Genomic DNA, 25,229 nt, shown 5'->3' with positions numbered 1-25,229 from the left:
AAAATCAAAGTGTACTTTCCTACCTTTATGTTTAAACAAGTTTTCTACTCAATGCTTTCTTTAAACCTAAGTGTTTAACTATTTTTATAGACCGTTTAACCCCTGCAAAGTAATATTAAACACTATTTACAAAAGTTTTTTAAACATTATTCAAACCTCTCCCCTTCCCCTCTTATAGCATTTTCCTGTGTTTAATAAGATTTTAGTAAAGGCTTCTAATGTTTTATTGAATTGCAAAGAGAACAATGAAGAAAATGTCAATATTGTAAAGTAAATGTATATGTATATATATTGAAAATCACAAAGAAAACCAAATACATGCAACATTTAATGATGTTTTTGGAGTGTGACATGCATATTCATTGGAATAGGTATAATAAGATCTTATGAGTTATTACAAATACTTTGTTAACATACCTTGATTTAGCGAAACTACTAAATGCATTTAACATTGTATTATTGATGGACAATACATGCAAAACAAACATATATAAATTGTCAGATTGTTGGTATGATGTCCATAATGTATACTTTCTTTATGACTTTTGTATTATTGGCAAGTGATGTGAAAAAATAACCTTATTTGAACTCTTCAAAGACTTAAAGAATTTTTCTTAAAGTTTTTATGATGATAATATATGGAGAAAAGTTGAAGTTTTATTGATGATGATGATTATGGGGAACTATTGAAGACTTAAATAATGCTATGATTTAAGAGATGCATTAAAGACGCAAGATTTTATTTACTAGAGTCTTATAACCTCTGTATCTTAATTAAGAGAGTTAAATTAGTAAGTTAAGAGTCAAAAGATAGAAAGTCTTGATCTTTTGAAAAAAAAATAATCTTTTCAAAGTATATAGTGATAATTGATTATCGCATATAAATTTTTTTTAGGAACATTGTGAGAATAATTAATTATTACTTATAATAATCAATTATTCACTACAGTTATCACTTTACTTTTTATATTTTAATCCTAATTTTGAAAATAGCTTTTATAAATAAATGGGAAGCTATCATGAAGGTGAAGTAGAGGTTAAACAAGTTTGAGAACCGAAAAAGTTTATGTGAAAAACTTTGAAAACCTAGTATGGGTAAAGCGTTTAAATTTCACTAAGTGTGATCTTAGGTGATAAGGGATTGTTGTTGTTTTTACGTAGAGTTGATCACCTTTTTTTGATTCAAAGGATGTGTTAATTCCTTATGGATTTCAAGGAAGGTGTTTCTTCATCTTTTGTGTAATTAAAGAGAAGTGTCTTCATTCTTTGTGAGACTCGAAAAAAGTGTTCATCCCTTTGTAAATTTCAAGAGAGGTGTTTTTCATCTCTTATTGCTTCAATAGAGATGTTTTCTATTCTAAATTGTTTTTAATAGTTTTCAATTTATTTTTAGTTTTTAGTTAATTTCTTTTTTAAGAATAATTAACAAGACATAAAATCTTTTGGTATGAATCAATATAAAATAATTTATACAATTTTCTTTTTTCCTATTCTCTTTATTAATCTGTTAATATTATAAAAAAAAAGATGTTTATTATAACTCGATATTAAAAAGGAAATTTTTTTAAAGATATAAACTTTTATTAAAAAACCAATTCATCCACATTCTATATTTTTGTCCAACATAAATATTTTACTGTGCAACAATCCTAATAACACTTACATTCTTTTTCCTCGAGCGTCCAACCTTCTATAATCGTTTCACATTAATAAGAATTTTATAGCAAAATGAAAAATATTAGTAGATTGTAGGTGGTGATGGATTGCCTAAGTAGTGATGCAGTTAAGGAGTGTTCAACATTTTGAAATTGTGTTCATTATAACCATTATTTGTTGAATATGTGAATGATGTATGAGTCATTCCATACAAATAAAAAGTTGTTAAGGCATGGGAAGATAAAATGATACCTTTAGGAAATACAACAAATAATATATGTTTCTATGAATTTATGACTTATGCTGAATAAATATGCAAATAATTGTTTGTAATTATGTATTTAATTTGCAAGGAAGGAGTTACTCATTAGAACTTAAAAAGAGTGTTTCAATATACTATGAGAAACTTGTGTAATTATTGAAACTTAATGAAACACATCATAACCTTACAATCTACTATAAAAAGGTATATTATAGATTATAAAATTTGAAATGCATTTCCAAGGATCGTGCAATCTAGAATACACTTACATAATTGAAATTGTATTTCACATTTCAGAATCCAGAAAATATCTATATGTCAATAATACTTCTAAATTGCAAGATCTGCAATGACTTTTTGAATTTTAGAATCTATAAAATTCACGGATCGAGCAGTCTGGAACACAAAAGGAAACAAAAACAAAACCTTATATTTATAAAGGTTTACAACACCACCTAGAACAATAACAACAAAGGAAACAAATGGTGTATGTAATGTAGAAATGATTAGGAATTTTGGTTACTCTCAATCAGACACTCATTCTAAAATTCGACAAGTTAGTCATTTTAAACATAAACATAATTTACTCCTTTTTTTTCTTAATTTTGTTAACTTTCAAAATGTTTATTATTATAAAAACATCACAATAATATAAAAAAGTACACTAAGAAAATTCAACGATAAAGAACAACGAAATAATCACAAGAAACTATAATATTATTTTTAACCTAAAATCTTAAAATAATAAATTTATAAATTTCTTTTCCCTTCCTTTCTTTAATTTTATCATTTTTATTCAATAGAAATTAAACTCTAAATTAAATTTCTAAGCTTTATTTCTACATTAGTTCTTCTAAATAAACATTTTATACTTCAAAAGATACTTTCTTTTGTTTAGTCCCTATAAATGCTACTCTTCTTTTCATTTCTATTATATATATATATATATATATATATATATATATATATATATATATATATATAATTTTAGTCTCAACGTAATATACTTTTAGTAACATCAAACTCGCTGATCTGAAAATTTTTAATGACATGGCATGTGATAATGTCATAACCATAAATGGAATTAATATTAAATGATGGAACTGATAGCAAAAACATGTGGCGGTTACAGAAATTTCTTTCTATAAAGAATACACGTTTCTAGCAACAACTATAAATAGTATATTTCTTACTGATCTGCAACAAAAGTGCTCCACTCACCAGACTGTGTTCTAGTTTCTTTAGAATGTATTAACTAGCCTGTGACTGAATCTTGGCAATGAATTTCTCCATATCAGGTAACTTCGATAAAAATTAGCAAAATGGGAAAAATGAAGAACACAGAATGCTTTACTACTCAGTGATGTATACAAAAGGTGAATTCTGGATATTTCGATTAAAGGTTTAATGGAGAAGATGTCTAGGTCATCACCATAGATGGCTTCTGAAAGGAATGTTGTATTATGAGTGCTGGTGGCTTCCATATCATACGCCCCTGTCCTGCATGAGGCATGCAAATTTAGGAGTACAATTTAGATAACTCCAACTCTAAGATGCCTTTAAGTTGTAACTAACCTCATTGATGTGGCTGTGATCATACATCTTGAAAGGAAGCACATGTTCAGTAGTATCAGCTGATAGTTCCAACTTGTTCAGATGTCCTGTACTGTTATGTCAGTCAAGCAAAACAGTCTTGTTTTGCATTTGCCGTGGTATGTTTCTGGCTCTTCAACACACTAAATCCAGCAAATTTTACATATTTGTGATGTAAACAGTGAGTTGAGTTTCCAACTTCAATGTTGGCAGAATTGACCAGCTATTGAACCTAGTACTTTATGAAAGAAGGAAGTGAAGCATGAAGTTCAGCCAGGCATTGAAAGATCCAATTAAGAAGTTGTTCTTTTGGTAACTCTAAAAGAAGTTCAGCCTGCATGAAGAAAATCATTAGGAAAAAGGAAGATAAAACTTACTACATATGATTTTGGGTATGAGTTACTATTCGTATTATATTGTCTTTGGCTATTAGTAATCGCTAGCCTCTTGTTCAATTAGATGTTAATAATACTTTTTTAAATGGTGTTCTGGATGAAGCTGTTCACTTGAAACAACCTGATCCTTCTTTTGCTCGTAAACTAAACAAGGCTCTCATGAACCCTTCTCCCCTATCTTCAAACCAGCTACTATTCGTATTATATTGTCTTTGCCTATTAGTAATCACCATCCTCTCATTCAATTAAATGTTAGTAATGCCTTTTTAAATGGTATTCTGAATGAAACTGTTTACATGCAACAGCCTCATGGTTTTGAATCTAATGATCCTTTACGGTGTAAAATGAACATTATCTATGGTTAGAATCAGACCTCTCATCATTTGGTGCCAAACTACAAGGAACTGTTGTTCCGTATGGTTTTAAGCCTAGCACGTGTGATCCTTCTCTTCATGTTTATCAATGTCAAACTAACACTATTTATGTATTGTTAGGTTTCTTGGTGACAAGAAACCAAATTACTATTCCAGATTAAGAAAAATGCATACAAATCTTACTTCAACTTCGAAAGATGTTAATTTAAATACAAAAGGCAAATACAGAAAACGTCCAACTACTTCCCCAGGGAAGAAAATCCCTTTTGCACAGGTTAGAACCTGTTCCCGAACAAACTAATTCACACCCAACCTGATATCCGTTTTCCCCCTTAAAAGATAACCCCTATTAGGTATTGTAACCGCCTCCAACCCCCAGTTAACTGTCTAACCCCTGTTAACTGCCTCTTAACCTCTATTTTGGTCCCTTTTTCTAACATACACCTTGAGAGTTCTATCATATTAGTAAATGTTGTTTATATAATTATAACAGGTACCTCTTTCACTTTTGCTCAAAGGATTATCAATCAATTTAATTTTGCCTTCTCTCTTAGGCAGTTGGGTCACCTTGATTACTTTTTGGGAATAAGAGTTAGAACTCTTCATGTTGATTCGCTTTTTCTATAACCCAAAGCAAATATCTCCTTGATCTTTTACATCGATCCAATATGTTTGAAGCTAAGTCTATTTCTTCCCCTATGCCCTCTAATTGCAATTATTTAAAGACGGTTCTTCTTTCTTCCTAATGCAACTTCCTATAGATCTATTGTAGGTTCTTTTCAGTATGCTACTATAAATCATCCAGAAATCAACTAGGCTGTGAACAAAGTGTCTTAGTTTATGGCTCAATTTCTTGGATCTCTTTGGATGGCTGTCCAAAGGAGTCTTCGAGAAAGGACGGACTCTTTTACATGGCCTTCATCTCACACCTATGACCTCTATCTCTCCTTTTCACTTACAAGTATTTTGTGATGCAGTATGGGTCGTAGGTCCACCTTCAGCGCTGTCATTTTTTCGTGGATCATACCTCATCTCCTACTGGTCTAAGAAACAAGCTGCTGTAGCCAAGTCTAGGGTAGAAGCAAAGTATCGCAGAGACTTTCTGAAAAATTCTATAAATAGTTTCCCCTTTGGAAGTGGTTAGCGAGTCTTCCTGTGTGAAAGGAAGCTATTTCCTTTATAAACGTTGGCTTTTTCAGCTAACAGTGAAATTCAGTTTGAGTTTATCTTTAGTTCTTCTCTGTCTTGTTTTCTCGTCTTTGTTTGAAGGTGTCTAACAGGTGGGATAACTAAATCTAAGGTGTATGATGCAATTCTGCTAGTGCTGGACAGGTTGAGTAAATATAGCCATTTTATTTTGTTCAAGCGTCCTTATTCCACTCACTATAGCTGATGTTTTCACAAGACAGGTGGTCAGATTGCATTGCATTCCAACTTCTATAGTAAGCGATAGAGATTTTGTATTTCTTAGTGTCTTTTGGCAGGACCTCTTTAGAAAACAAGTCACTATATTAAGGATGAATACATCTTATCATCCATAATCTGATGGATAAACTGAGGCACCGAATAGAACATTGGGAACGTATTACTATGAATGCATGAATGAAGAAGAAAAGAAGAGTGAATTCACTAGGATAATTCCAAGAAGGAATACAAGGAGTATGACTAGAAACAATATTCTTGACAAATATTTATTTTCTATTTCTTGGCTCAAAATTGTAGACTTTAATTTCTGTGATTCGAGTTTAATTTGTAATCATTGTTTGGGTTGAAATTGGTTTTCAATTGAATACTCAATTCAAGCCCAATTTAAGAAGCAAAGTTCAGCAACAAGAGAAATAAGAGGCAACGGAAGCATGGCAAATGTGCCCAAGCATGGAAAGTGTGAACATGGAAGCACCTAGTTAATCTTGGCCAGTCATCTAGTTCTGGGAATTTTAATTTTAATTTTAATATTTTAATCTCCCTCTCCTTCAGCCATTTGAATTTTCGGCCAAGTGGCTACATATAGCCATCACTACTCTTTGAAATTCACATTAATGATATACGGAAGATTGAGAATTATTCTAAAGCATTGTCTCTTTTGTTGGAGTGATTCTCTTTCTTTGGTCTTCTCCTGATTTCTTAGGGTGACAATTCTCCGAAGCACTTATCTTGAAGATGAATTCTCAACTTCAAGTAGCATGTTCTTCCATCTCATAAGTTTTCTCAATCTTTTCTATTTTGTTTCTTCAATATCTTATTCTATTTTGTTCTTATTTCTTGATTTTATATCACACCGACTTTTAATCATATTCAGTCATCATGTTCTTAATTCTTTCCTTATGTTGTTGTCAGTTCCTTATCTTGTTCTTATCTCATATATGTTCTTATGTTGATGGAATCCTTGATTCAAGCTTCTCAAGGATTCAATCCATGACTTAAGACAAGAATGAGATTCTAGTTGTGATCTAGTTTTCTTACTATTTTATGCTTCTATGTTGTTTAAGCTTCTAATTGTTATAAGTACTCTATCCAATTGTTAACTCAAGAAGCCCTCATACATCACTGTGAATTAATGAAAATGGGTATGGTGATTTATACAGCTGGATAGTATAATGAGATTTAGGAGCTAACTCTCACATACCTCACGATTGAACAAATTGGATTTTTTTTCGAAAAATTAGGGTGTCCTAGGTGATAATGCCATACTATTACATCATCTTTGGAAGAAATCACATGGACAGTCTTGATGCTAAAACAACATAGGCAAAGAGCCAGTTTGGATACAAGCTAAAAGCACTTCTCAAGAGTTCTTTATTTAAAATATAGAGCTTTGTCTAGTAGAGAGAAGATTTCAAAAAGCTCTTCTAGATTTGTATCCAACCAGACTAAAATATGAAGCATAAACAAAATTTCAGAGCAAAAGAAAACTATGATTAGTGCTTCTATACAAATTGAACCCTTAACAAAATGGAATTTTATGTATAAAAATATCTATCAATAAAAGGACCAAATTAACTATATACTATTCAATATTTCATGTGCAATGAAGCAGAAAAAAATACAAATGCAGATCACGAGAGATGCCAAAATTCATTAAATTAAAGAATTCAGAAATAAAGAAATTCTATGGAATACCTTAATTTGGTCCCCCTCAAGAAGCAATGAATTTTTATGTAAATCTGATGCCATGGATTGTATCATCAGCTTGAATACCTTTTTGCTCATGTTTGTCTTCATAAAGATCATCTTCCCTAAAGTGTAAATTCTGGTTATCCCTAAATCAGCCGCCATTCTCCTCAAGTAAAGCTTCTTTAGTAAAATCTCCATGGAGCGAGGCTCTTTGCCATATTGGCGGCGCAAATTCTCGGTAAATTGCATCAGACTCCAGATGTCTTTCTCAGCAACTCTCTCAGCATCACTTATAATTTTCATAGGGTTTTCCAGATAATTAATGTAGTCAGAAGGGAGATGAGGATTTATGTTGAGGTCAACCTAAATAATAATAATAAAGTAGAAAATGCATCAAACCAACATCTCTACTATATGCATTTATACAGATGCCAGATAGAGATTATTATACATCATCAATCATGTTTTAACTAAAAAGTACTGGAAAAAAAAATCGTCCCTTAATTAGCAGAACTACAAATTTATCCAAAAGTTCGTTTGAATAATTAAAACAATAAAAATATACTTCCAAAGCAAATAAGAAAGAGTTGTACAAAAGAGCAAAATTCATCCTGTTAAAGACTGATGATATTTGTGATACACTTGTGAATATGGATAATTTAAAATCTTGTCTTTAAGTTCAAGTTAGAGAGGAAAGATTCCAAAAAACAAAATTAGTTCATTACAATCATTTAACCCTAATGATACCAGTAATTATTGAGTAATTACTTTAATGTGTTTGACATCGTTATATTATTATAAAAACTAATACAGATGACCAACTATCTTTTCTGAAAAAAGAGATAAATGCGAACTAGAACACCATATTTTCTGGGTTTTCTAGGCAAATGTTTAACTGCAACAGCATTTTACACGTTCTTGTTTCACCTCAAGCAAGAGAAAAACAGCATTACATCAGATTTGTGGAACACGTATCAAGCATTTACGTATAACAATTATCAGCATTCAGATAAACACGTATCAAGCATTTATGTATTATAATCACAACAGTTAATTAATGTCCCACATTGAGAGGGTTTTAGAAACAAAACGGGTTTATATGGAGTTGTGTATTACCACTGGCAACAACAACCCCTGAATATCAAATGTTCTACGGGGTTATACTTAGAAGTCTGTGGTGGTTAAACTTCAACCTTGTGACCAGAACTCCATAATTTGTGACATCGTTGCTCATTTGCAATCACCACTAACCTGGGATGGTCACAGGTTTTTGACAGACTTCTTCTAACTTTTTCCATTTAATTATAATATAAAATAAAGAAAATAAATATAATGTCATTATAATAATTCCAATATCTTAAATTATTTGCAGTACAAGGATACCTGTACCGAGTGATAAGGAACTGAAACAACACAGTGATCTTCAACCTAGAAGTCAAAGAAGAATAGGATAAGCCCAAAACTATCATGCACATGATCAAGAATTCTTCTATTTTAACTAAAATTCTAGGACTGGTGCTACATACCAAAATACACATCACAAATCAAAGTTTACCTTGGACAAGCTCTCAAAGAGCATCTCAAAAAACAAATCAACACCAACATTTCCAACATCTCCTGATTGTTGTTCACCAAAAATTGCACCAAAACCTCTTATACCCATGTCTTTCTCAGCTAGTTGGAAGCCTTGACCAAGTTCACGACATTCTTCAATAGCAGCAAGCCTCTCCTATGGGAGAAAACCAAGGAGAACGCAGGTTTTAACCAATTCTTTAGCATCTAACTTTCTATATTTGAAATGAAAGAATGAATTTACAGATAGGAATATTACAAAAGTATGGAATATACAGAGTTATATTACATTTGTTAGATGTATTTGATGAACCCAAAATTCTTTTGTGAAATAAGTTCTATTAATAAAAGGTACAGATTGATTGAAAACATACCAATGCTTGATCAGAAAGCAGGCCTTTGTCAGGATAAAATAAATATGCATGTGCTTCCTTATCTGCTCGCCCAACCCTTCCACGCAACTATAAATGTTGAACAAAAGAAAAAATTAACAAAATGCATACAGGTTCTACTTTCATTTACATCTGGATAACAACTACATAAAGTTCAGACGAGTACCAAAACACTTGGGGAACCCACAACTATTATAGAGAGGGAACCAAACACTTTAATACTCCCCCAAACATCCCATACTACTCGATCTGGGAATGGGGTACCCATTTCCAAGACATCAACTAACTATATTTTTTCACAGTAGTTATCTAAGGGCTAATGAGCCCAAAATATTATAAAGAAATTCCAAAGAATAAATTACTTAGACAATGTTAGCAAATGAAGTTGAAGGGTATGTGGAATTCCGTACTTTCTCCAACATGCATCCCATATTTATGTCAGAATTACCTATAAAATATATCATTACTGTATCATAACATATGTTAGAGTATCTTGGATGGCCTCTTATAGTGGTTTGCAAATTCCATTTTCATTGAATTTCAACTTACCACTCCTAATTTGATTAGAATTAAGAGGATACTATTATAAATAAGGGTTAGTCCTTTCGCATTTTGCACCACATCAATAAGCATAAGAGACTATTATCCGTAGTCTCCTTTTCCCTCTTTTCCTCCAACAAAATCCATGTAATTCTGATATTTCATATTCAAATTCTTTCATGGTTATCAAAAACACGCTTGTTTGAAAAGATATTAAGTTGATTGTAAGAGAGGAAAAAATTACTCCAGCACAGTGTCGGAAATTTGAAAAAAAAAATGAAATGACTATCTAATAATATGTATACATGAAAGTATCAGCTCATGCATTATACCTAGCGATAGTGCAATACGTATTACATAACAAACTTAATAACAATAACCAGTTCTAAACAATGTTTGGAGTCAGTAACAAAAAATATGAGAACTTCTAAACCAAAAATAATAGAGTGAAATTAGGAAGAAGAAAACCTGGTATAACTGTGCAAGGCCAAATTGCTGAACATCCTGAATGATAATCGTATTTGCATTTTGAATATCAAGCCCACTTTCTACTATATTTGTGCAGATAAGGATTTTTATTTCGCCTAGAGCAAACTTCTCCATTGTATCCTCTAATTGCTTTGAGAACAGCTACTCCAGATAAACAGTCAAATGCATAAAATTAAAGATCAAATTGTCAATGTCAAATGTTAACATATATGATGCATACATACACTTTTGATATAACAGAATTTAACTTGAGTTGATCAATCCAAAAAGATAATTTCATCATGTTAAGGGGACATTGTCCTGTGTGAAGGGGACATGGTCCCTTGGCTGCTCTCATACTGTACTTTTCTCCAGAATCAATAATAATAGTTCTACGCAGTGAGTATAGGTGGTTGCAGTGGGTTTTTTCCAGGTTTCCTCTATCTAGGAACCTATCACGTTCTCTGAGCATCTTTTGCTTTTGGGCAGTCGCTGTGTCCTCTTTTGCTTTTGTGTCATGATACATATACTCCACCTTGAGGGGAAGGGTTAGAGATATGATTTGATTACATTAATAGGGAGATATGATATGATTTTATAAAAAAATTTCCCTATCAAATCATATCATGTATCTAACACTTCTTTTCAAGTTGGAGCATATTTATGATGAGACAAGCTTGTCACAAATTTTATCAATACAAGACCCCTTGAGAGACTAAGTAAACATGTCATTCAGGAGGTTGCCGAAGCTAACAAAGTAAATAATGATAAAGGTAGTGGATATTTCCTGGGACTTTCATACTATGAAACTGACCATCAATCTTCAATATGTTGTCCTTTCAAATCAAATCTCTAACATAACCGAATCATATATCTAACAATCAGTATCAAAAAAGATTGAAATGGCTCTTGCAGAACTCTAGAAGGTTGTTTCAATAACTTAAGGACAGTGGCAATATCTCTAGAGTCATCTCAGAAATGCAAATGCCTAGTGAAACAAGAACACAAAGAATGGATGTATATTGTAGACTGTACCAATGCCTGGAAACAGCAGGGAAGACAGATTTTCTCAAAATTAGAAAAATATAATTTCTCTTATTCAGGCTCATTACATACATATGATATTGTAGACTGTAACAATGCCTGGAAACAGCAGGGTAGACAGATTTTCTGAAAATTAGAAGAATATAATTTCTCTATTACATACATATGATATATATACATATATTGATTGGATAATTTAGTAAATAAGCATAGTTTATTTTAAGTGTTAAGAAGTGGATTTTAAACATAACCCAACTTTACAAAACTAGCCTGTAAGATGAGGTTTGAACCCACTTATATATATAGTAAATTGACTTTATCCCTCTAGTTGATATTAAACTTCCAGCACACATCCTCACAACCGACGTATAAACATATTGATGGGTCGTCCAATAAGGGTTTGAAAACAAGTGGTACAATAGACCCAACAAATAATAAACTTCACTAGAATAGGTTCTAATCCATTACCATGTTAAAAAGTGGACTTCAAATCTAACACAATCTTACAAAACTAGCTTGTAAGGTGAGGTTTACACCCACTTATATATTGTGAATTGGTTTTATCTCTAGTCAATGTAGGATTCAATACTAGGAAATAAATCCCTAAGATTGTGGTATTGATATGCTAGTAATAAAACCTAGATACAGCCAATATACAGAATTAAAACCATTAGGAATAAAATCTTAAACTTCCTAAAATATCTTGACAGAATAAAATCTCAAACTTTCTAAAATATCTCAACAGATCTCTTCATAAAACTCCTTTTAAATTAATATAAATTTAGCCAAAAATACCTCTAACTTTTCAACTAATCTAGTATCTCTTTTCAATGTGAGCGGAAAAATTATTACTCGTAACTATATGTAGAGGCATTGCTGGAAAAATAGCTTTACAAAGCTAAAAGCAATATTATTTTTCAGACAAAAATAAAAAGACAAAAGACTATAATTTTGGAATGGAGAGAGTATCAACATACAAAAATAAATATAATTTTTTTAGTTACTTATCCACCTACACAGTTATAGAGCAAATGTATTCAGCCAAAACTAACATTCCTCACACTTTAGCAAACTAACATTCTTCATGCAATAGATCCGTAAAAAGGTAAGTGTGTAACTACCTTCCCATGGGCAATGGCTATTTCCACATTTGGGAATGACTCTGCAAGAAATGTCATTACTTCATCCAGTCCTGTAACACAACAATTATTAAGAAACCAGATTCAGTACTGTAATAGACATCAGACATATTAGCAAATATACATTAACAGCAACATCGTGATGATCCCCTTACAGGACTGTGATGGCCATGTAATAGTATAATTCTTTTTCTGAGAGGAGCAACACCAAATGTGCACAAAATGTATTTACACTATTGAGAGACCTTAGATCAACTTCTTTCTAAGTTTTCTGGACTCACATTCTTCTGATAAAATGATCAGCGTAGTTCATTCTACAGTTATTTCTTGTAAATTCTAATCTCAAATTATTTCAGGAATACTTAAGGGCATGTTTGGTTAACAACAGAAACTGGTATAAACTACTACGGGTGGCAAAGGCTAATCTATAGCTTACAACAGAATCTTAAACACTTAAGCTAATATACAATCATAAACTCTACTAGGGTGCATTTGGTTTATCTTCTGTTGATTTATCTATATTAGTACTGTGAGCTTGTACCTTGTCTTCACTTTATTTTGTTTCCCATAATTCTAACAAATGCTGAAAAATACGACTTGTTTTTACAACCTTCTTTTGAAAATTAATGAAAAAAAAAGTTAAATAAACTAATCAAGTGAAATCAAGGTGGCTAGATATTAGAAAGCAACACTTCAGCAATTTTCTAATAAATTTTCTAGTGCTACACAAGCATTCTGATCATCAGCAATTTATTTTCAGATTTGAACAATACATAAGCTTACACACAAATGTATAGAAATTAGTAGCTCACCTTTAATACGTGGCAGAACATAAAAAACTTGACCACCACGATCCAGCTCATACTTGATGGCTGAGATTACTTTTTCCTTACTGAATGAAGAAAGATGAGTCTTGATAGGAACTCTTTCTGGAGGTGGTGTTGATATTAAACTGAAACAGAAATTAGTACCATATCTAGAATTATACTTAAGCTCAGGTGGTGATGTTTGATTAGTCGTGATTTCAATAGGAATAGGCAAACATACAATAGATCAGGTTTCCATCTAAGCACCCAAAGTGAAATACTCAGTAAAAGTAGAACCGGAAGATTAAGGAGCAAAAAATGGTTAAGGGCCTAAGACCAATTTTATTGTTACACAGACTTGTGTTTAAGGTAACTTTTTATTTTTCTAAGGAATTGATGGACCAACTCTCTGATAACTAAGATAGTTGCATATTTATGCCTTTTGCTCTACATTTTCTTATTTAACAGTACAGATATCCTGTTATATACAAATTTGGGGGAAAGCAGTTGGGGGCAGAGGAATGATTTAGCCATCAAGTATAAAAGATATTAGAGTGCTTCATTATCCCTTTTCTGAACACATATTGTGACATAGCCTCTTTTTATTCTAGATTTTAGGATAAAAGACATCTTCAGTGTGACCAGCACAGGCAGTTTAAAAGAGTTGGGAGAAAACAACTCTGAAAGATTAAGCTATCAAGCATTAGTAATCAGGTGAAGGCTTGCAAATGATTTTATACTTAATATCAAGAGTGGCTAATTCACAAGTTGTTCTACCTTGTGCTAAATTTAACTTCTAATTTAGAACAATGTGGGAAATCTAAATCAAACTCTTAATTGAGCGGTGGTCATAGAGGCTTTAATACCATGTCAAAAACTAACTCTTCCAAAAGCCTAACCAATCAGGTTAGGCTAATGGATGGTTTAATATCTAATGAACCAATTCCCAACTTAAACAAACTTCTAGTAAAGCCACTTAAATATATGCTAATGTACCATAATTTGGAAGATCAATTATATCATAATTCAATATAGTTCCCTCACTGTATATCTCACACTCACTAACACACAAAGACATCTATAAAACATGCACCCCACTACATGATTAAGTGAGCAAAAGAAAAAGTACATTCTTTATTTTTCATCAACCTGATTTTAGAATTTTTTTTCCAACAATGTGCAAGTCAGATTCATCACAAGACTCTGTGTTCAACACCTAGTTAATCAAAGACAGTGAATCTTCTTTCATAATTTGAAGAAAGACTAGTTACCTTACCTGGCATCACGAAACCCTGTTAATGCTAAATAAAGAGTTCGTGGTATGGGGGTTGCAGATAAAGTAAGTACATCCACAGAAGTTTTAAAAGAAGCAATCTTCTCCTTTTGTTTAACACCAAACCTCTGCAAGCAATAAATTGTTGCTCAGTAAGGAAGGACAGGGCAGTGCCACTGTAATTAAAAAAAAAAAAAAAGGAAAATATGAATTGCAGATAATTGGAAAACCTGCTCCTCATCAACCACAAGTAGACCAAGATTGTTATATGTAACACGATCTCCTAGGAGTGAATGAGTCCCAACTATAATATCCAGGCTACCATTCTTAATCATGTCCAAATTCTCTTCTTTCTCAGCTTTCGTCTGCAAGTTGAGACAAGTGAAATAATCTATAACTGATATAGAACTTGTAAGTTATCCATAAATATCCATCTAGAAGCTCATGATGTAGCTCATATTTGATTGACCTTAATAATTTTCCAAATTATATGTTCCTACAACATTCATGTGCTTCCACTTTATAAGAAAAGTTTGTAGCATGAAAAAAGGGGAGCAACTCAGTGAAATATTGAATTTAATATGTGGGCAAATACGGGCAATATACATGTACCACCGTAGAATCATTGTCACTTTCACCACTGTATATCAGAGAGAAGTTTCAGATCGATGAACAGATTAAGCATAGAGTAGCATTCATAAACAGCTTGATAAAATGCATTTGCCGAATCAGGAGAAGAAACCTGTAAGGATCATTACATAAAAATTTGCAGGTTGTTGGAGCTATGGTTCGTATATTTCATGGATCCAACCATTCCCATGAAGATTTCGAATATTCATGAAAACCTATAAGTATTTTAGGCTGTTTTGTGTTGTTTAGGACATTAATGTATGTTTTCCTTTCATGATTTGATCCTACATTGCAATTAAAAAGCTCTTTTGACTCCTTAGAGCTTTTCTTGGTGATAGGTAGTATTTTAATTGATTAAAATATGTTTTTAATCTGTTAAAAGATTCTTGGCTGGTTTGGAATGACCATAGGAAGCATTTTAATCGTTTAGAATTACTTAAAACCATGTTCATTTCTATCCTTTCTGTTTTAATCTGTTAAAACGAGAATTTAATCCATTAAAATTGACAAATTGAATTCTATATAACTCACATTTCAAAACCATTAAACACGAAATAAAACCATTCCTTCTGAAATCAATTATACTTACTGAGAGAGTCCAAATTGATCTAAAAACTATTCTTGAAGCTTGCTTTATGCAATTTTTTTATCAATACCTTGATTTGAAGAAAACATAGAAGTTCACTTGGGCTTTGCTTTTCTGCTGTGTTGATCTTGTTCCAGGTAACATTCTTCTTATTCCTAAATTCAATTTAAGTCTTTAGATTGTTTCTGGATAGGGTTTTTTCAGGTAACTATAGTAACAGAGTGTAACTAGGAGATTAATCATGTTTTGTAGGGTTCAAGATTAGGTTTCTTGAGTTGTTTACTTTCACTGTTTTGGTTGTGTTTGTAAAAACTCTAAAATTATAGTGAACTTAGTTAGTGTGGTTGAGCAACTAGATGAAGCTCTTGGTATAGAGTGAACCATAATAAAAATTTGTTGTCTTGATCTATCTCTCTCAGTTTCTTGATATATTACATTCTTAATTGTGTGCATTAATTAGCCACATTCTGAAATTCAAAGATTTAGTAAGATTCTCATTCTAACAGTAAAACAATATCACAGTCATAGGGACAAATAGATTGCACATGCAATAAGGTACAAATAGATAAAGTCACACTACCAAGGTGATGCTCTGGATAGGGTATTTGACACGAGGTAGATACTACAAGACTGTCACGTTTAATCAATAAATAGCAATTGTGTCGTTCGTGGCAGGAAATGTTACTCTATCCATAAACTGGCATTTATTTAGTCCAGGCCATGGGTCTAATCTATGGAATACTTCAAATATTCTGATGCTGATTCAAGTGGATTATCAATAGACTGCACTTCTCAACAATATACTATTGTTTCACTATCAAAGAAGTTTAATTTGATTAATGAAAAGCATCTATTTTTACTGTGTAAGACTAACGACTAGATGAATTTAACTAAAGTGTAAAAATTTCCCAATCATACCTGGAACCTGCTTAGTAGCCCAACCTTGATATCAGGGTATACAGAAAAGCGCTCTGAAATAACATCAAAATGTTGTTTTGCTAGAACTATTGTTGGTGCCAGAACCATCGCTTGTTTTTTAGCTGAGACAACACAGAAGATAGCACGTATTGCAACCTCAGTTTTACCAAAACCAACATCTCCACAAATTAATCTGTCCATTGGTGTTTCTTGCCCCGTCAAATCCCTCTCAACATCAATAAATGCCTACAAGAATGTTCACTCAGAAGAGATAAAATAACAGATAAAATTGCAACAAAAAACCATAATCAATTAATCTCCATAGCATCTACTACAATGTCACCTGTTTCTGATCTGGTGTGGGTTCATAAGGGAACTGAGCTTCAAATTCAGCCAAGGCAGGAGTCTTCAGATATGCGGGCCTTCTTTGCTTAAGCCTGTGTAGATATAGTTCCATCAGGTCCACAACCATCTTCTGTATTGCAACCTTACCCTTAACCTTTCTTCTCTCCCACGCACCAGTATCATTCAACTTGCTCAATGTCCTTGGCTTCTTGGTTTCATTTGGCCTACATGCAAGCAGGCGACATTTCACACAACAACATTTACCAAGGCAACCAAGTCCATGTTTGAATAAACTTATGATAAAGCATTTGCAAATGAAGAAAATAAGAAAATAAAATGAATAAGCTAAATCAACTTACGCACTTCAAATTTTTATCCAAACTCTCACATTTAATTTCTCCAAAAGATAAGTTTAACTCATAGGAAAGAAGGAAATAAGAAGATAAAATGAAGTAAATTTTTCCTAAAAGTTAGAATCAACTTATGCAGTTCAACCTTTACACAGACGATCTCATTTAGTTTCTCCTAAAGTTGATTTTTAACTTATAAGATAAGCTTTAACTGATTTTTCCTTCTTATTTTCTTCTCTGATACGTGCTTAATGAAAAGTTCATAGCATCACCACCTCCACATTTGATTCAACAAATGACAAAGCAATATGCAGGATAAGAAAACTCACAGACTATATCTGTAGAGCATTTTGGAAGCCTGGTTGACAGGTAGTTTTGCCATGCCATCAGCATATTCGATGAAAACATACTCAGAGGCTTGTGAAGAATTCTTAGCAGAATCAAACCGTATCCCAACAAACCTCCCAATCCCCACTTTCTTGTGCACAACATAGTCCCCAGAACGGAGCGTGTAAGGGTCGACCCTGTAGCTGAAGACCCCATCTTTTTTCTCCCTCTCGCCCTTCAACTTCTGCAACCCCTTCTGCTGCTGCTCCTTCACCATCCGCATGTACTTCCCCGCTTCCTCTGAGTTCATCACCGTTCTGAAAACCTCTTTCTTGCTGTACTCGCGGCGAATCCTCTCGTTGAGGACGGAGATGGGGTCGTTACGGGGCTCAGTTTTGGAGGGTGTGGAAGGGGTGTAGGGGCTATGTGGGGTGTACACTGCATTGATGGGGAAAGGTGACAGCTTTTGCTTGTTTCCGTGTTTGGGGTGTGAGATGATGAAGAGACTCCATGTTCTCGGAAAAGAGCTGAGTTTGGAGATGAGAGGTGTGGGAAGGTGAGGCCTTGAGAGGAGAGAAGAAGAAGAAGCCATGTGGGTGTGTGCTCAGAATGCCATTGGAGAAAAAGAGTGTGAAAAGGAAGGATAATTGGAAGATGAAGGTTTTGGAGGGGTTTTGTTGTTGGAAACAAAGGAATATCTGGTGTTGTAATATGAAGAATGTTAGTATTGTGATATCATACTACGACCATCGTTTCAAAGAGAAGCCTGTGGAGGGAGTGATGCCAACAAATTGCTGTTCAGAATTTGGTGTGCAGATATTTTCTGTATACCAAAATTAAAGAGGAACAATTGGATAATCTTAAGATATCTTCTTGGCTTTTGCTTCCTGCATACTGTGATTTCTTCCCAATGTTACGGATTCAATATTTGTGTACGAGACTACTTAATTAAAATACTTTTTCTTCATCCAGAACTTGTTTTTATCATTATTTATAAAATAATTATCTTTTTTATGCAAGTGATTTTTGAGTTCAAAACATGTTTTTTTTTCTTTAAAAAAAAGTTTCACAACAAACTTTTTGGAATCAAATTTCTAAAGTAATTTTTTTAAAATATGTTCATATTTTTCAAATTAAGTTTTTTGAAATATATTCTAGAATGAGTTTTTTTAAATGAGTTTTTTTTATCAGAAAGAGCTTATTTTTTTCTTCTTCTTTTTCTGAATGAAGACGACATATACAAGAGATCAGCAATGACAGCAGTAATAGCTGTGACAATAATAATACTAATATAATATAGGTTTAATATCCAATTTTGTCCCCACTTTGGTTCGGAAATCTCAAGTTAGTCCCTTTATAGAAATGTGAGTGCAATGGATCCTTACTTGTAATTATTTGACTCTAATGAGTCCCTTCCGTTAAATAGAAGGAAACGGAGTTAGTGGGCTGATGATGTGGCAGTTGTCTTTGGTGAGGTGTCAAGACGCAATTGTTTGCGTGCTTACGTGGTGTTAGGGTTCCCCATTTTCAAATTGGGTTTTATTAAAAATTGGGGATAAAAGGATTTGGGGGTGATTTGTTGGAGATTAGGGCATGTCCGTGTGCGAGAAAGAAGACAGAGGCAGGCAGTGATCGCGGGAAGACGGAGCAGTGGTGGTTCGCGGTTGGCGAGTTCTTCTTCGTTGTCAGTGGTTGTCTCTGTTTGGGGTTCGCTCTTTGGGGTTCGCTCTTTGGGGTTCGCAATGTCTTCGAATCACGGTTGTTCGTCTTGCTCATGGGGGAGCTGTCGTGGTGGTTCATCCAGAGGATTGGTTGGAAGCCAAATATGCCATTGTGGGGAGGCTGCTGTGTTGAGAGTGGCAAAAACAATTAAGAACGAGGGGAAACAATTCTGGGGCTGCCCTAACTACAAGCGGACAAGAAATGAAGAACTTCAAGGATGCAATTTCTTTAAATGGCTTAGTGAAGATTGCGTAGATGATACTGTTAGTACTATTGCAAGGCAAAGGAGGAAGATTAATAGTTTGGAGAAATGTGTTAGGGAATGTCAAAAAAGGGAGAAGATGTTAATAACAATGATATGTTTTCTGGGATTGATTAATATCATTGTTGTATGTATTTTGTTTAAAAGTCCATGATATGTTCTGTTAGATAGTTTATGTGAAGAGCACTTTGGACAAATTGTAATATGATGTTATCAAATGAAGGTGAAATTTGAATTCAAGGTTCTGAAATTATGGTTTGAATTCAAGGTTCTGTTAGATAGTTTGAATTTACAATAAAATGAGGAAGTGGCTTCTGTAATCCAAAAAGACAAATCTGTATAAGAAGTTCGTTTTTAGACAAGAAGAAGTACACTTTCAGTGTTTGTAATAGTACTTCTGTAATCCAAAAAAAGAGTTCTGTAACAGAGGTACAACACACTTTTAGTGTTTGTAATATAATTGAAGAAGAAATCCACTCATAATGACATGATAATGAAAAGAGAAGCTGTGATCACAATATAATGAGAAATTGATATGCCAAAATCTGTGAACAAAATATGTGATTGAAATTGATATGGCAAAGGTCCAAACAGCATTCATAATTACATCATAATGAAAACAAAAGTTGTCATTGAAATTACAAAGTGGAATTCAAATCCACGTCTGACAGTTTACCAAGTAGATGTCTGTGATTACAAAATACATGTCTGTGATTACAAAATAGCCATCACTTAAGCTAAACATACTGTCAGTCCTAAATCAGTTTTAAACTTGTGTTGTAGATGGCTGAGTATGTTCCAAAACGCATTGAGTAAGTTGACTTGGTCCAGTAATTGGCTGACTTTGTTCAGCTTGGGTTGCAGGTTGCTCACTTGATTGATATTGAGTTTGGTTTGCTGGAGGAGCTTGTGGACAACTATTTCTTTTATGACCAACCTGTCTACATATGGAACATCTCTTACGAGTTCCATTTTGCTTCAGTTGTGTGTCATCCTTCTTTAGCTCCCAAGCCTCTAGCCTTCTCTTCTTCTTTGGTCTACCAGGCAACACTCTTTTAGTTGGAGGCAAAACATCAGGCTGAGAAGTTTTTTCCCATAGCTGAGGACCATTGACAAGGTAGATGATTGGAATGTATGTTTCTTGGTAGGTTGACTTTGTAAACCAATGTGGCACGTAGTCTTCTCCATTGATGTTGATAAATGTCATGGCAGCTAGTGCATGACAGCATGGGATAGCTGTTAAAGTCCACTTTCTGCAACTGCATTCCAGTTTATCTATGTCAACGACATACTTGTCACTCATCATTGAAATGTGTCTGACCTCAAAAATTTTCTCTCCAGACCAACTGCAAATTTTTAAAAGAGAAATCAGTGTTTATAGTAAAAAAAATTGCATACATAAAGAAGTGAAATGGTAATGTGGTCATGTCAACATACCTAGGTATCCAGTATTTAGTCAAGTGCAGTTCCTTGTCAAATCTTTTCTTAATCTTTGGACAAATACTACCTTCATATGTGGATATTTTGTTTCTATTTGTTGCCCATCTCTTCATGAGGTACAGACGAATGTCTTCCATCATTGTGATGATGGGCTTACCTCTTGCATGTAAAATTACACTATTAAATGCTTCAGACATATTATTCACTAAGGTGTCACAAACAGCATTACTTGTAAACCTTGACCGTGACCAAAATCTACTTACACAAATAACAAGTGCAAAATATCAGCTATGAAAACAAACAACAATTAATAGGAGCAATGAATTTTAAAGGCATGTGGATTGGCATACCTTGGTGGGATGGCTAATAAGTATTTAAAGGCGTCTGGATTCACCCCTTTAATTTCTCTCATCACTGCTTCCCATGTTTGAGGGTGTATTGATGTTGCTGCCTTCCATAGTAGACGTTTTAGAATCTGGCCAGGAAACCTCTTCCTGAAATTAGCATAGATGTGCCTCACACAAAACCTTTGCTCCACACCAGGGAGAAGTTCTTGTAAGGCTGGTAAAAGTCCCTATTCACATGAAGCTATACAAGTTAAAATAAAACACATGAAGGTTTAAAACATAAAAAAAGATGGCAATGGTAATAAGTTACTAACTTTTTGTTGATCTGACATAAATGTGATGGTTGAAGAAATCTCCACACCACCAATATCATCAATGAGAAAATGTAGAAACCAACTCCAAGTGTCCTTATTCTCCACTTCCACAACAGCATATGCCAAAGGACACATTTGGTCATTCCCATCTCTTGCTACTGCAGTTAACAACTCACCTCCAAATTTTCCTTTTAAGAAACAACCATCCAAACCTATAATCTTCCTACATGACACGAAGCTGTCCTTACAGGCCTTCAAACACACATATAGTCTCTTGAAAATTGGAGTGTCCTCATTAGGTTGAACATGAACTTTCACAGTTGAACCAGGATTTGACCGAAGCAACTCATTGGCATAGTCATACACTCTTGTATATTGTTCTTTAAAATCACCTTCTATTTGTTTGGATGCCATTGCTTTTGCCCTACAGGTTGTGGACCGTGAAACACCAATGTTCCACTTCTTAGAAACTTTGTTATGGAGGTTATACAGATTAATATTTGGATTCTCTTTCATAGTCTTCTCTAACCTCCCACTCAACCATTTTGAAGTCATTAGACGGATGTTAAATTCTCTACTGCAAGTGTGGTTGTCTACTATTTTCCTTAGCTGCCATGTATTTTCAGCTGCCTTATATGCACAATATGCATTCCAGGGACATTTCCCTTTTGCCCCACAACATCTGACACGCACTCTTCTTTTGTCATTTTTATAAACTTTTAATTTTCTACCATTCTCTACTCCATAGGATCTTATAGCTTCTGTAAAATCTTTTTTGTCACTGAAGTACGTGCCCACTTCCCATTTATATTGTTCCATAGTTTTCGGCATTGAAAAAACACCAAAATCCCCATAGTCATCCCTGTCATCATCTGTGTTATCACTTTCCACAACACTCTTCAAACTGTCGGATTCCCAATCACTATCAGATAAACCCCTAGGTCCACCAAATTCAACTTCATTAGTACCTTCAAATACATCCTCTTCGGACCCATTCCAACTGCTAACATCATACTCATCAGTTTCTACTCCATTACCCTCTACCTCACCCTCTACTTCTGCCTGCCCCTCCACATCAGACTGGACGTCTACATTCACACCATTTCCCTCACCCTTTGAATCACTCTGTGCCTCCACACCAACATCCTCTACCTCAACCTGTGCCTCCACACCAACATCCTCTACCTCAACCTCTGCCTCCACACCAACATCCTCCACTGCCTCTGATTGTAATTCTACGACATCCTCTACATCACCCACTACATCAACCTCAACTTCAATCATTTCTGGGGCTACTTCTGATTGAGGTTCTACCTCAGGTTGAACATCAATCACTGCCTCTGCCTGAACTTCTACCATACCCTCTATATCAGCCACTACATCAACCTCAACTTCTATCATTTCTGGATCAACTTCTGATTCAGGTTCTACCTCAGGTGCTACTGTCTGAACCTCTGCTTCACCCACTGCCTCAACATCTGCTACACCAATCTCTATCTGAACTTCCTTTTCAGCACTCTCTCTCTCAACTTCTCCTTCAACACTAGGTCTATCAACTTGCAAATCAGCACTCTCTTTCTCAACTTCTCCTTCACCACTAGGTCTATGAACTTCCAAATCAGCACTCTCTCTCTCAACTTCTCCTTCAACACTAGGTCTATCAATTTGGGGTTCAGAAAAGTATTCCAACTGCAGAAGATACTCAGGTTCACACACCCTATGTATAACATAAAGGTGAGCTTCACCATTCAACATAGCAATATTGATCAGATGACAAGCACCCTTGTTATCTAATAAAGGTTCCAAACAATCTTCTAATACAGGACCACGACCCAATGAATACCATAAGTCCTTTACATTCCTATAACCCATCTCCTTTAGAATGCTTAATATTTCAAAATAACTCCATCGATCAGGGTCTATTTTTATAGTTGTGGTTTCACCATAGTGATATCCAAATGTCCCATTATTCTCAAATTTCCCCCCATGGTGAAACACGACTTCAATGTGTGAGTTGGCCATATTATCTAATATAAAATTGGTCACAGTTAGTTAATCTATGCTTAACCCTTAACCCAAATGATATCTAAGCAAAAAACAAAGCATAAACATACTACTGTACAGACCATAAACAACTCAAACAAAACAAAACCACATTTATGACATTAAATAAAGCAAATGCCACAACACAGTACCACACACTATGAAGGGGGACCACAACGACAACGTCGCAACAGAAACAAAGCAAATGCACTGACAATGGGGCACACAACACAGACAAACCATAAAATAAATCAAAACTTCTGGGGGGACCACACCGAAAGCAACGAAACACATAACAAAACCTACCATAAACGCACCTTCGAAAGTCGCTTTTCGTTATTTACCCCACCAATGGTCGTCCACTCACAAATGCTTTGTCTAAAAGTTCTTACGAGTTCCCGCGATCACTGCCTGCCTCTGTCTTCTTTCTCGCACACGGACATGCCCTAATCTCCAACAAATCACCCCCAAATCCTTTTATCCCCAATTTTTAATAAAACCCAATTTGAAAATGGGGAACCCTAACACCACGTAAGCACGCAAACAATTGCGTCTTGACACCTCACCAAAGACAATTGCCACATCATCAGCCCACTAACTCCGTTTCCTTCTATTTAACGGAAGGGACTCATTACAGTCAAATAATTACAAGTAAGGATCCATTGCACTCACATTTCTATAAAGGGACTAACTTGAGATTTTCGAACCAAAGTGGGGACAAAATTGGGTATTAAACCTATAATATAATACAATAAGAAAGGATATTTTAATTTTTTATTATATGGAGTGTAGTTAATAGTAATGGATGTAAAAAAAACATATTAAAATGGGATAAGTTTTAAATTATATAATTTTGAAAAAACACCTTGTAAGGTCTCGAAAACGTAACCAGCCTCCACCTGTCAAATCACTTTATTAATGCCCAAAACCCTGCTCAGGCGCCATTAAAACGCACCCAAATCCCCTCTACGCGGATGCCAGGTGTCGTTAAACAAGAATTTGGAATTCAGTAGTGGAATACAAGTGGCAGCAGGAGAATGGACGCTCGTCCTACGTGGGAAGGGAAAATGATTTTCTGAAAAAAAAAAAAAAACCCACTTCCCACTCTTCTGCATGCTTCTTCTTCTTCCCCAAAACTCTGATTAAAGTGGAATTCCTTCATTTGGAAGGAACTCTAATCGAGAACGAGCGTTCTCATGTGGAAATCCTATCTTGGAGCGTTCGGCTCATCACAGTCGTACAGTAATATTCGGAATAAAGTAATATATATATATATATATATATATATATATTGTAATTCAAAGAGTTGTAACGCTC

The 25,229-nt window shown here is 34.1% G+C and overlaps 3 protein-coding genes across 5 annotated transcripts; all 3 read right to left on the bottom strand.

Moving 5' to 3' along the window:
- Positions 1-2,982: 2,982 nt before the first annotated feature.
- On the bottom strand, positions 2,983-18,603 carry LOC124842398 (DEAD/DEAH box helicase). 3 transcript variants are annotated; one of them, XM_088115022.1, is made up of 14 exons: positions 17,787-18,585; positions 17,106-17,331; positions 16,763-17,008; positions 14,859-14,993; positions 14,632-14,756; positions 13,362-13,501; positions 12,532-12,602; positions 10,367-10,528; positions 9,341-9,427; positions 8,950-9,123; positions 8,778-8,822; positions 7,401-7,757; positions 3,494-3,845; positions 2,983-3,418 (listed from the first exon to the last, which is right to left on the bottom strand). In XM_088115022.1, the coding sequence occupies exons 1-13, from the start codon at positions 18,374-18,376 to the stop codon at positions 3,744-3,746; spliced, it is 2,460 nt and encodes an 819-aa protein (XP_087971148.1). In that variant the 5' UTR covers positions 18,377-18,585; the 3' UTR covers positions 2,983-3,418; positions 3,494-3,743. The 3 variants fall into 3 exon arrangements, with proteins under 3 accessions (XP_087971148.1, XP_087971150.1, XP_047174825.1); XM_088115024.1 differs by having other exon boundaries at positions 2,983-3,413; XM_047318869.2 differs by lacking the exons at positions 2,983-3,418; positions 3,494-3,845 and having other exon boundaries at positions 7,543-7,683; positions 17,787-18,603.
- Positions 18,604-20,534: 1,931 nt separating this feature from the next.
- On the bottom strand, positions 20,535-21,620 carry LOC148197852 (uncharacterized). The gene is made up of 3 exons (XM_088115652.1): positions 21,559-21,620; positions 21,206-21,463; positions 20,535-21,114 (listed from the first exon to the last, which is right to left on the bottom strand). The coding sequence occupies exons 1-3, from the start codon at positions 21,618-21,620 to the stop codon at positions 20,535-20,537; spliced, it is 900 nt and encodes a 299-aa protein (XP_087971778.1).
- A 104-nt stretch (positions 21,621-21,724) lies between these two features.
- LOC148197851 (uncharacterized) lies at positions 21,725-23,741 on the bottom strand. The gene is made up of 2 exons (XM_088115651.1): positions 21,870-23,741; positions 21,725-21,796 (listed from the first exon to the last, which is right to left on the bottom strand). The coding sequence occupies exons 1-2, from the start codon at positions 23,739-23,741 to the stop codon at positions 21,725-21,727; spliced, it is 1,944 nt and encodes a 647-aa protein (XP_087971777.1).
- Between the last annotated feature and the right edge of the window lie 1,488 nt (positions 23,742-25,229).

Source organism: Vigna umbellata, chromosome 5, assembly GCF_029865625.1.
Source record: "Vigna umbellata cultivar VRB3 chromosome 5, Vumbellata_1.0, whole genome shotgun sequence".
NCBI classification, from domain to species: domain Eukaryota; kingdom Viridiplantae; phylum Streptophyta; class Magnoliopsida; order Fabales; family Fabaceae; genus Vigna; species Vigna umbellata.
Note: the sequence above shows the minus strand (reverse complement) of the source record. Positions and strands in the feature narration are given on the sequence as shown.

Excerpts from the sequence above, each read along its gene's own strand:
- LOC124842398 (XM_088115022.1), bottom strand. The coding sequence starts at position 18,376 with ATGGCTTCTTCTTCTTCTCTCCTCTCAAGGCCTCACCTTCCCACACCT. Across the intron at positions 13,502-14,631 it reads ACAGGGTTTCGTGATGCCAG|TTTAATATCAACACCACCTC; the intron begins GTAAGGTAACTA and ends TTTCTGTTTCAG. Across the intron at positions 10,529-12,531 it reads TAGCCATTGCCCATGGGAAG|CTGTTCTCAAAGCAATTAGA; the intron begins GTAGTTACACAC and ends TATCTGGAGTAG.
- LOC148197852 (XM_088115652.1), bottom strand. The coding sequence starts at position 21,620 with ATGAGAGAAATTAAAGGGGTGAATCCAGACGCCTTTAAATACTTATTA. Across the intron at positions 21,464-21,558 it reads TTATTAGCCATCCCACCAAG|ATTTTGGTCACGGTCAAGGT; the intron begins GTATGCCAATCC and ends TTGTGTAAGTAG. Across the intron at positions 21,115-21,205 it reads ACTAAATACTGGATACCTAG|TTGGTCTGGAGAGAAAATTT; the intron begins GTATGTTGACAT and ends AAAAATTTGCAG.
- LOC148197851 (XM_088115651.1), bottom strand. The coding sequence starts at position 23,741 with ATGGGTTATAGGAATGTAAAGGACTTATGGTATTCATTGGGTCGTGGT. Across the intron at positions 21,797-21,869 it reads TTATGTCAGATCAACAAAAA|CTTCATGTGAATAGGGACTT; the intron begins GTTAGTAACTTA and ends TAACTTGTATAG.